We start from the raw sequence: 12,567 nt of genomic DNA on the forward strand, positions 1-12,567 counted from the left end.
AGAACCTTTGCCTCCCTAGGACAAATCCCACTTAATCATGATGTACAATCCTTTTAAGGTATTGTTGGATGTGGTTTGCTAGGATTTTGTTGAGGATTTGTGCATCTATGTTCATCAGTGAAATTGGCCTGTAACTTTCTTTTTTTGTGGTATCTTTGTCTGGTTTTGGTATCTGGGAGATGGTGGCCTCATAAAATAAGTTTGGGTGTATCCCTTCCTCTGCAATTTTTTTGGAATAGTTTCAGAAGAATAGGTGTTAGCTTTTCTTTAAATGTTTGATAAAATTCTCCTGTGAAGCCATCTGGTCCTGGCCTTTTGTTTGTTGGAGGTTTTTTTAATCACAGTTTCAATTTCAGTACTTGTGATTGGTCCTTTCATCTTTTCTTTTCTTCTTGGTTCAGTCTTGGAAGATTGTACTTTCCCAAGAATTTGTTCAATTCTTCTAGGTTTTCCATTTTACTGGCAAATAGTTGCACATAGTAGTCTCTTAGTATCCTTTGTATTTCTTTGATGTCCAGTCTAACTTCTCCTTTTTCATTTCTAATTTTATTGATTTGAGTCCTCTCTCTTTTTTTCTTGGTAAGTCTGGCTAAGGGTTTATCAATTTTGTTGATCTTTTCAAAGCACCAGCTTTTCGTTTCATTGATCTTTTCTATGGTTTTCTTCATTTCTATTTCATTGATTTCTGCTCTGATTGTTATGGTTTCTTTCCTTCTGCTAACTTTAGGTCTTGTCTGTTCTTCTCTCTCTAGCTGCTTTAGGCGTAATGTTGGAATGTTTATTTGAGCTTTTTCTTGTTTCCTGAGGTAGGCTTGTATTTCTATAAACTTCTCTCTTAGAACTGATATCAGTTCAGTGCTGGATCGCATTCTTGACCTGATTCCCTAGATCAGTTTGGGGGTCAGAAAATTTGCACATGAAACACAATTTCCATGTGACGCTAAGGCTGTTGTTCTGAGGACCAGACTGGAGGGACCACTTCTCTCAGGCATGTTACTGATTCACAAGGGATGGCAAAGATTCTTTGTCAGCAGTATGGAAATCCAACTTCTTCCAACACCTGGCTGCTTCAAGAATCTCTATTCTGCTCTCATTCAACAACTATTCTGTTTCTGGTATGTAGAGTCAAGCCTTGCATAGCACTGCTTTGGGCTTATTTAGTAATCTATCTGGAGGGACCACAATGCAGACTTGTGAGATTTCTTCTCTGTGAAATTCCCTCAACTCTGCTAGCCTGTAGCATACATCAGCCTTAATGGCTCCAAAATGGAATTGCCATTTTCTTTGCCCAGTAGGTTTGCTGCCTTTGTTGGGGGCTGTTCATCCTCAGGCAGCAGTTTAAGTACCCAGGCAGAAAACCAAGTTGAATGTGGGACTCAGCTCAAGTGTTATCCTTCTTTCAGGAATTGTAGTTATATGCTGTGTTTTTTCCAAAGGCTGTAAAGAATTGTTTCATATATTTTATCCTATTTTGTTTATTTTTATGGCAGGAAGATAAACCTGATATGCATTACTCCATTGTGGCCAGAACTGGCTGGGTATATACATCATTATTGCAACCACTTACCCTCAAATGAATGAAATGTTTTTTCAAATAACTAGTTTCTTTTCCTTTCCTCCACTTCTCATTTTCCACTTTCCAATTTCTGTTCCAATTGTAAAAGGTAGAGCAAAATATTCAGTACTTGGAACTCAACTAAAAGGAGACATCAATGAACCAGAAATAATTTTTTTTTTTTAGGGCCACACCCATGGCACATGGAGGTTCCCAGGCTAGGGGTCAAATTGGAGCTCTTGCTGCTGGCCTACGCCAGAGCCACAGCAATTCCAGCTGTGTCTGCGACCTATACCATGGTGAATTCATGGTAGCACTGGATCCTCAACCCACTGAGCAAGACCAGGGATCAAACCTGCAACCTCATGGTTCATAGATTCATTTCCTCTGCGCCATGACGGGAACTCCCCAGAAATAATTTTCCACTTAACAATTTGATTGATTCAACAGACAACCTGATACTAAGAAATCTGTTTTTCAATTTGTTTGTTTATTTTTTGGCCATACTCATGGCATGGGGAAGTTCCCTGCCCAGAGATCAAACTGGCACCAAAGCAGTGGCCAAGCCACTGCAGTGACAACACCAGATCCTTAACCTGCTGAGCCATAAGAGAAGTCCTTGTTAATTCATTTTTAATTCATTCATTCCATTTATATTTCTTGAACACTGACTTTTTGTCAAGCACTGGGTCAACATTGGGTATTAAACAATGAGTAAGAGAGACAATTCTTTTATTACATTTTTTGAGAGAGAAAGTCTGAAAGAAAAGTCTCACAGTGGAGAAAAGAACCTTCCAACTGCCTAGATGCCAGGAGTTCTTTCTGGTTGGTGTCTGTCTTGGTGAATTCACCATGGTTCAGGATCCAGAAAAATGCTCATGCTTTGATTCTTGATGAGACCAAACCTTAGGCAATTTAATTCATGTTGACTGAACTCACTGGAGAGTAAAGCACCTTACTCAAAATAGCAATTCCTTAATTTATAGTACGATCTCTAACCACCACAGTGTTTGCTCTCACACCCCTGGCCCATGGCATTCTTTCATTTTTACACAAGTCTGTTATAATCAGGAATTGTTTTGTGAGAATGGACTCCGTCCAAATATTGTTAAATGATAAGAATGGTTTCTGGCACCAGGCTCTGGTAATCTAATGCTTCACCTCCACAGCAATAATAGCTAATATTTATTCAGCCATTACTTTCTCACAGCATTTCAAGGTGGTGCATATAATTATAATCCTTCTTTTATAGAGATGCTGTGTCACAGAGAGCTTCAATACCTAGTAAGTGGTAAAGCTGGGATGCAAACACATGGAGTCAGGTTCTCAGTGGCTCTGCTGCTGGGCAATATCTCAGGATGTGTATGTTGATTTGGGGGATGGGCAGTGTTGTCCTGAGATCACTTGGATACATCATTTCTTTCTACTTTTCTATGTTTCGGTGGCTGGCTAGTGTCTCTTTGACTGTGACATTATTTCTTTACACACGATGATGAATTCAGTCCTGTTTCAGTGATGTGTGTCAGGTGGGTTTCATCTCCTTAATCCATGATCGTTAACCCGTAACGTGATCTCAATCTGGAACACGGTAAATGGTGTCTATATTCAAAAATGTTATATACGGCTTTGGTATTTAAAAAAAATTAACTTGTTGTATATGTAATATGGTAAGTTATCACATCTAAAAAATCAAAGTTTTGTGGATTTTCTTGAAATGCGTCAGAAAATTTTTAATTAATGGACCCATGTTCCACATCGTTGCAATCCACGTGGTTCCAGGTCCCTGTATTCATTAGCATCACCTGCTACCAACTTCGGGCATTTTCATTAGCAATCCTTGAGGCGTTGTTTAACTTGAAGGAAAATAATTTGTAATATTTCATCAAGTTGTATAGCGACCTCCTTTATGACTTTTAATCATCATAGGTGTGTCTGTAATGGGAGTGCATTATTTATTTCAATATTCTCTTAGTAAAATGCATTCAAAATATTTCTGCAACCTACACTGCAGCTCAGGCCAATGCCTGATCCTTAACCCACTGAACAAGGCCAGGGATTGAACCTGCATCCTCACGGATACTAGTCAGGTTCGTTACTGCTGAGCCACAGCAGGAACTCCAGCTTGACTGTTTACTCAGCCTCTCTCCCAGAGACATACGTACCGTGTTCTTGCATTCTCTATCATCCCATTTAGTTTATACACAGAAAGCATGTCTTTTGTCTCTGTAATCTTCCAGGTAGCTCCATATTGAAAAATTGTTTACCAAATGTCAAACTGTGGGCAACTCCCTATCTTGTTCTCAAGTCCACATCATTTTCTACTTACCCCTGTCTTGACAGGGTTAGAAGCCTGCAAACTATGTATTTTTGAGATGCTCTGCCAAACTAGTGGATTCAGTGCCAACTTTCTCTTAAGTTCTAAGATTGAGAAATAAGGGCAGAAGTTTGGAAAGTGGGAGGAGCTAAGAGATTTGCAAATATTGACCCAGCACTGTTGGAATGCACACTTCAGGGTTTTCAGCAGGAAAAGTTCTCACCGGAGTCAAAGAAATTTCGCCGGCAGCTGAGCAGCCGTCTCTGGCTCATGAGTTCCAGCAAAAGCATGGTAGCAGCTTTTTGGCCCTCTGCTTTTTTTTCTCCATTCTTTCCAACACCCTGGTAACCAGTTCCCTGTGTTTAACCTCCATTGGCTTGGGCTCCCTAAAGTGGTGTCGAGTATCCTCACTGGAAACATACGGCATCACCTTTTCTTATATATTCCATTTCATATTTACTGAAGGAGAGTTTTGAATATGAAAATTATCAGCCTGTGACACATTAAAAGTTAAAGAGTACATTTCTAGTAATAAGCATATCACATATCTCCGTGACTTACTATTTTTTCAAGAAAAACTCTGCTAGTGCTTCATGAGTTCATGAAAATTGTTGTCACTGGATTAAAACTATTTTTTTTTCCCTTAATAAACTATGCAACAAAAGTTGTTTAGGCCTGTGAGACTTGAATCCAAGACATTTAAATTCTTGCAAATAGATTAAGCACATAGAGTAATATAATTTTAAAAATAATGAATTAAGAGAATTGTGTTTCAAGCCTATGAATGTGTTAAGTTTGGAAGTTAATTTATTTTCTTTTGCACTCAAAATCCTTAGCAGTAAACTGAGCACTTGCATGAATAGATTCAAAGGTTAATTTTAAGCTCTGGATTTTTATTTTGTTCTATTTTTATGTTAATTGAAGACTGTATCTGCGTTATTAATTAGTTGATAAGGTCTGTTCTTGGTTCTACATCAAGCTAACATGTTTCTGAGCAAGTGTATTTATCACTGAGCACTATCTTCTTCATTTATATAATGAGAGTTTGAAATAGAGGGTATGTATGCTTTTAACCTGCCCTAAAATCATCTTTGATTCCAGTTTTTTCCTTGGTCTTGAGTAATAGTTAAATCATCCCATGGCTCTAAATCTTGGTTTCCTTATTCATGAAATTGAAATATTTTCTCTTTTGCCGAACATACTGGGATCAAATGAGGTAGCATTACATAAAAATGCTTTGTGTAAAGCACTAAGACATATTATGATTCTCTGATTTACTGTAGCAGGCGAAGGTGTATTTGAGGGTGTTAATATATTCATATGCACTCATTTTATTTTACTAAAGTATCAGGGTTGCCCAACTCTTTCTTTGAAGTTGAGCAATTTCCAGTAGCAGCCTCCCTTATATGGATTTGTCACTTTATCTCATTAAGAGTTAGTAATGGCCATGGCTACTGAGTGGAGAAATTTGGCCTTTTATTTAGGACACAGGTATCTGGCCAACACCCAGCCAGTCAGCTATTCAAATACTGTTTAATTATTTGAAAGCTTGGAGCCACCTGTTGAAGCTGGATGACTAATTAGATATGATTATATAAATCTAACAACAGCTTAGGAATCCTCATTCTAAACTTTTTTTTTTTTTTTTTTGGAGACTCACAAGAACATTGCCAGCACAGAATCCTGGAGCTTAAATGGAATCTCTGCTTCTGAGCTTTTCCTCAACCATTCAAGATTGTTCTTTCTTCCTTGCTCAGAACTGTTAGAGAGGTTCTTTCACAATTCATGAGACCTACATCTATTATGTAAAAGAGTCTATGAGAAAAAACATACCCATTCCAATGTTCAGACACGATTGCTATTTCTATGAGCAACCTTAGGAAAGAACTGTAGAAGGCAGGCACTCCTTGGAATAGTAACAGTAGTAATACTCTTAGCTCCGCAGCTCAGCTTAACCATTTATTCTCCACTAACTTTGGGAGATTTTCTACCGCTTGCTATAAATAGCTCTGTTCTGCATGGTAGGTACACTTGTGCCACACCTTCTCCCTCAAGTCTGAGCCCACTTTTCTGGCTAGTTTTAATTACTTCTGAGTTCTTTGTTGTCCAAACAAAACAGGATTGCGATTTTACCGTTTTTTTCCCATAATTGAAAATGGGGTTTTGAGTAAATCAGATAAACTGATGGCTAATAACAAACTGTATAGTATTTTATTTCCTCACACATGACCACATAAGCGGTGGCAAATGGGCTCAAACGGAAGTGTGTGTGTGTAATTCAAGCCCTAGATCTGCAGCTCCCATGTTTTGTTCCCGGAGGCCCTGGGGAAAATTGGCTCTTACCAGCCCAGATGTGTATGATAATTACACCAGTAAGCTAATTTTATCATTAAAATTCAAAGAGTAAATTTCTAGTAGTAATAAGAGTGCAACACAGCTGTACAAGATTTTTTTTTTTTTAAGATTAAATCCTCTTACAAACTTACTTAATGGAAAATGAGACTGCATTGGTATTTTTCTTTCCATTTTGCAGATCAGAAATCTGAGGCTCAGACAGGTTAAGTAATCTATCCAAGATCTTTACTAGCAAGTGCTGGGGTCTTGAGTATGATGTGGATCTCTGTGTGGCTGCAAAACTCAGGCTCTTAGCCCTACGCTTACACCTTCTCTCCTTTGAGTGAAGTCATATGTGCTAACGCTAAAACTTAGAAAAGTTTGTGAGTTCCCATTGCGGTTAAGTGCTAATGAACCCAACTAGTTATCTGTGAGGGTGCGGGTTCAATCCCTGGACCCACTCAGTGGGTTAAGGATCCAGAGATGCTGTGATGTGCAGTGTAGGTTGCAGACGCGGCTCGGATTGCACATTGCCGTGGCTGTGGTATAGGCCGGCAGCTTCAGCTCCAAGTCGACCCCTAGCCCAGGAACTTCCATATACCCTGGGTGCAGCCCAAAAAAAAAAAAAAAATTAAATTTAAAAAGGGCGTTCCCGTCGTGGCTCACTGGTTAACGAATCTGACTAGAAACCATGAGGTAGCGGGTTTGATCCCTGGCCTTGCTCAGTGGGTTAAGGATCAGGCATTGCTGTGAGCTGTGGTGTAGGTTGCAGATTCAGCTCGGATCCCACATTGCTGTGGCTTTGGCATAGGCTGGTGGCTACAGCCCTGATTAGACTCCTAGCCTGGGAACCAACATATGCTGTGGATGCGGCCCTAGAAAAGACAAAAAGACAACAGACAAACAAACAAAATTTAAAAAGTTAGAAAAGTTCATATAATAAAAGGCCTTGAATGTGGCCGGGACGTAGGGATGGGGGGAGGGGGAATTGCAGGAAGGTGGTCCAAACTTGCAGTTCCAAGCTAAATCAGCACCTAGGGATGTAATGTGCCACATTTATTATACATAGCTGACACTGATGTATAATATATACCAACATTAAGAGAGCAAGTCCTGAGAGTTCTCGTCACAGGAAAGCGTTTCTTTCTACTTTTTTGCTTCCTCTTTTTACTGTACCTATGTCAAGTGATAGATGTTCGCTAAACTTATTGCAGTAGTCATTTCACAATATATGCACGTCAAGTGATTATGCTGCGCATCATAAACTCATACAGTGTCAATTATAACTCAAGAAAACTGGAAAAACAAATTAAAAACAGACTTCCTAATATGAAAAGAGGCTGAGTCTATGGGATGAACTAGACCAAAAATTGATGCATTAATCCTGTTGTGCCTTCTCCAAAAACAAGGTTTTCTGTGAGAATAGATGTTTTAATACTGTTTAGCTTCTGATATCAACTTAACCACAGATTAAATAATCTTCATTTGATTGAGAGGAATATTCATTGATTCTTCTATTATCAAGTGTAATATATCATCTTCCAGGTTGATTTTTCATGTTAATTTAAATATGTAAGGAAATATATCTTTTTTATTTATAATGATATTTTTCCATTATAGCTGGTTTACAGTGTTCTGTCAATTTTCTACTGTACAGCAAGGTGACCCAGTTACACATACATATATATATTCTTTTTTCTCACATTATCATGCTCCATCATAAGTGACCAGACATAGTTCCCAGTGCTACACAGCAGGATCTCATTGCTTATCCATCTCAAAGGCAATAGTTGGCATCTATTAACCCCAGATTCCCTGTCCATCCCACTCCCTCCCCCTCCCCCTTGGCAACCCCAAGTCTGTTCTCCAAGTCCATGATTGTCTTTTCTGTGGAAAGGTTCATTTGTGCTGTATATTTTGGCTGAGCCTCATACTTATCGATGATTGAAAGAATATTTTTAAGTATTTTCTACCATCAAATCACATTTTACAGATTTTATCTTTTAAGATAGGGATAGTATAAATAAGCAACCATCTTTCCCCTATGAAGACTTCCTATTGGTTCTGAAAGGACAGATGCATGCCCAGAGGTTTTCAAAGTGCAGTTTTCAAAAAGCAGAAATGTAAGAATCTCATACAAATATTTAGTGGGCAAATGTCAGAGACTGACTTATTAATGAGGAATTCAGCCAAATTGTAAAGCTGGTCCAAAGAGGATAGGAAAGACTGCTACATATAGAGAATGACTTAAAGAAAGACTGCTGAAATAAAACTGAGATGTCAAATTGGTTCATGTATTATAGGGCAATACAATTATAACCTTTGGAGTTACCTTTCTAGTTGCAACTTTCCTTTTTTCTTTTTTACTTATTTATTTTTTTTGTTACAACGTAAACCATAATTTCACGGAGTCTGGGCCTAGTAAATAGTAAGTTTAAAACATTATATTCTGGCAGGGACTGGATAATCTTTGTTAGATTACATCACTGGAAGGACATACAGTCATTAGCTTGCCTTATTTTCAATTTGAGATACTCTTTATACTACTCCCTACCCTGTTTTTTTTTTTTTTTTTTTTTTTTTTTTTTTTCTTTTTTTAAATAGCACCTTGTCTCAATCTACGTGTTAATACTTGGTGTGCAGTATTTCATTTAGATTTCAAATGATCATTAACAAGCGTAAACCTTTTCATGAAACTCTGATTATCTCCTTTTGAAAAATTCTTATGAGAACGAACATGGATATAACAGTTTGCATATTTTGAAAGTTATTGATGCACACAGCCAAATTCATTTTTATAAGGCATTTGACAGTCTGTACCACTCCTATACATCGTACTGACAGAGTTGAGCATCATTGCGTTAAAAATTAGGCAATTTGGTAGATGCATATTAAAATCTCACTTCAATGTACGTATATACCACCTGGTTACTAGTTGATTTTTTAAAGCATGGTTTGTTATTTTCAAATTGTTATACTTGCTTACTTTTCTATTTAAATATTAGTGCCCATGTTTTTAATTCCTTTCAGCTTTTACTATCAGAGGGACATTAACCCTTTGTGTTTAATTCTTAGACATAAAAGAGCTTGTCTAAATAGTATCAATAGAATGTTTTAGGTGAGGAATGATAACATCCTAAATGAGGTTCATTTGTGCTAACTTGACACTCAACACTATGCTAATAATAATAGTTGTTCCCTCTTGTTCCATTAAAACTCCTCTATTAAAATTTGTTTTATATGAAAACTACATATACAAATGTTAAGAAGGGTGGAGGACTGAAACGACAGGAAACACAGGGATATTTGTAAAAGTAAAATTCTTTGCCAATTGGCTGCAGTCATTATATTAATAAACAAGCAGTATAGCTTTAGGGGATTCTATTTTCAACAACCTAGAATAATAGCAGTTTTCCATGAGAGTTTAAATCATTTTTTTTTTTTTTTGTGATGTGCTGGTAAAATAAGTCAAGAACTGAAAATGGAGAAAACTAAAGATTGTGTTGCTTATGTTGCATGTAAAGAGTGTATGTGGGAGTTCCTTGAGTGGCTCATTGGTTAAGGAACCCAACCAGCATCCATGTGGACTAGGGTCGGATCCCTGGCCTTGCTTAGTGGGTTAAGGATCTAGCATTGCCTTGACCTGTGCTGTAGGTCACAGACGCAGCTCAGGTCCCTGGTTGCTGTGGTGTAGGATGGCAGCTACAGCTCCAATTCGACCCCTAGCCTGGGAACCTCCATGTGCAGAAGGTGCGGCCCTAAAAATGCAAAAAAAAAAAAAAGTGCATGATTATATGACATATGTATATATAACAAAATATGCCATTACTACTTAATATTTTCACTGCTGTAAATGGTTTCTCTTGTATCAGTACCACAGATCCATTTAGGAGATGACTGTATTTTTTAAAATTATCCTGTCTTCCAGGAATAGAAAAAAGGTAACTGAATGAAAGCACTGGCTAACTGTAATGTTTCCCAATTTATAACAATTAGGGATATATATATATATATATATCATATATTTTCATACAATTACAAACAATAAACAACACTTAATAATGTTACACAAAATACATATATGTGCATATATACATATGTAACTATGATTATGTACAGTACAGAGGACTAGAGAAGCATTATGAGAGTAAATTTTGGAAAAATGATTTTTTCACTTTTATAGAGTCCTGCATAAATCAGTGCACATAAAAATCATACAAGCCCCTGAGATCCCTTTTTTGGTTTGCTTTTGTTGTGGGGGGGCGGGGAGTGCTCCCGAAGAAAGTGTGAGCCTTTCGTGTTCTTTACTAAGGGCTAGAGCTCCACTAGCCTGAAGTGCTGTTCAGAGGGAAGCCACAGTCCTTTGATTTCTTTTTCCTCCCTCCCACTGCTGCGGAAGCCAAAGAGAGGGCAGCGGGGCCAGGGGCCAGGGGCCAGGGGCCAGGGGCGGGCGGATGGGGAGGACTGCAGGGGAGGGGAGTTGGAGCCCGGCGGGGGTGGAAACGAAATCCTAGGAACAACGTTCTGGGAAATTCTGCAGGGCCTCGCTCCTGGGCAGCGCTTTTCCAAAGCATCGCGGGCGCAGGGAAGCTCCGACCCTACTGCTCCTGGCCTCCAGCACCCGCATCCGCTCGCCCAGCTCTTCCTGAGCCGCACAGGTTGTGGGTTCGAGCTCACGTGTGACTCAGTGATGCCCACACACCCCTCGACGTTTGCTGCACTCTTCGGTTGCTTCCGGTCCTCCGGGCTCGTCCTTTCTCGATTTACCAGTTGAGGGACCAGAATGAACAGTTGGCTCTCCCTTCAGATCCCCGTGGTCCAGTCGGTCCTGTAACTGCCAAAGATGGGCCAGGATCGGGACCCCGAACCTGGCTGGTTCCTCTGCCAACTCTGTGATCATTCAGCCTTGGAGCCCTCTCGTTCTTCAGGTCCTCCAGCTTTTGGAAGGGGACCCTGAAGAGCGGAGGGATGAAGCTGGGGGAAACTCGTCATGAACTTGGGAGCTCCGATTCCCGTGTGATCTGAGTGCGCCTGGATCCGACCTCCTGCCTGGTCCTTTAGAGCTCTGACACCTCAGGCAGGGGATTTTTGTGTTGAGTCTGTAGGCAAAGAATGCTTGGCCCTCACTCCTGCTTGCCACGGTCAGATTACTTTTCACAGACTGGAGCTGGCTGGCAGGCCGGGGTATTTCCTTTTCAATCTTTTCTGTGTGTTCAGTTCACCCTGTGCGGTTGGGAGTGGAAAGCAGGGCAGGGGGGTTTCCAAATGGAGTGAAATTCCTATTCCGTGGGTATTACCATGCCCGTGGGGTTGGCAGGGCTTAAAGTTGAGCACGTCTGCAAATAACCATAGAACACAATAGAGGCCCCCTCCCTTCCTCTCTCTCCCTCTCTCTCTCTCTCTCTTTTTTTTTTCCTTTTCCTGCCTCCAAATGCCTTCTCCGAGGCTGAAGCTGGGCAGGTCTCCAAAGGTACAGCAGCCACAACAATCCCGCAGTTCAAAGTTAAGCAGCAGTTGCACAACTTCCAGCAACTCTCTTAACAGGCTGCTAATGAGCTGAAAGCCAGAAACATCTAAGGAGGTGAAGAGGAAGCTTCTAGTTCTCCACCCTCCACCCTGGAAATCCAGATATTCCCAGCCCCCACCTTCAGATAACTTGGAGTTCCAGTGGTTGGTGTTCCCTTGCCTAACGGACCATGGCTCCCTTTGGAAGAAACTTGCTGAAGACTCGACATAAAAACAGGTAAAGTCTAGCGCGTGTGTCCTGGAGACCTTAGCTGTGAATGTGTGTGTTTGGTGGCAGTTACATTCTGATGAAAACTGCTCTTAGGGGACAAAGCCCTAGGGGGTTAGCGCTTGTGTTTATACTCCCTGGTGAGGTCTCGTTCCAGTAACAAGGGTTACAGAAGCCAGTTCAAAGATCTCTGAAAATAAGGGATGCTCATTTTGACTCCCTTTTTCTCCCTTTGGCCCCTTCTGGTTCCACAATCATCCAGATCTCTCTCTGTGTGGCCCTGCCTAGTTGAGAGGAGTGGGAGGGCGAGTTTTATTCGGCTCCAGACAGAATCTCAGTGTATGCTAGCAAGAGTTACAGTTTGGATGAAGACAGAAGGAGAATTTATTAGCCACTAATTCGAATGAAAAACACAGCTGCTGTTACAGTTCCGAAATAGTGCTTTGGCTCCCCTTAGAGCAGGGCATGCCTGAAACCTGGAAAGTTCCCAAAGTGAAAACACTTTGTCCGGAAACTTCTTGTGAACGCATCATTCTTTTGAAAATCTTTGAGAACTTGAACTGGTTTTAGGCACTTAAAAAAAAAGAGCTTCAAATGGCTGCCCTCCTTAATCCTTATTACTCTTTTAGT

General features: G+C 40.0%; 1 protein-coding gene across 3 annotated transcripts in view; it reads left to right on the top strand.

The window, feature by feature from the left end:
• The first annotated feature begins 11,768 nt into the window (after nt 1-11,768).
• RASSF9 (Ras association domain family member 9) overlaps nt 11,769-12,567 on the top strand; it is a 44,180-nt gene continuing 43,381 nt past the window's right edge. For all 3 annotated transcript variants that reach the window (XM_021092782.2, XM_085025231.1, XM_021092784.2), the window contains exon 1: nt 11,769-11,946. Coding sequence is in view for 1 of the 3 variants with exons in the window: in XM_021092784.2 (XP_020948443.2) it covers nt 11,900-11,946 (47 nt within the window). In the remaining 2 variants the exon portion in view is untranslated. The remainder of the gene's footprint in view (nt 11,947-12,567) is intronic.

This window comes from Sus scrofa, chromosome 5 (genome assembly GCF_054392235.1).
Source record: "Sus scrofa isolate SSC_HxYL_T2T_F1_AM1 chromosome 5, Sscrofa_HxYL_maternal_Yorkshire_Landrace_v2.0, whole genome shotgun sequence".
Classification (NCBI taxonomy): domain Eukaryota; kingdom Metazoa; phylum Chordata; class Mammalia; order Artiodactyla; family Suidae; genus Sus; species Sus scrofa.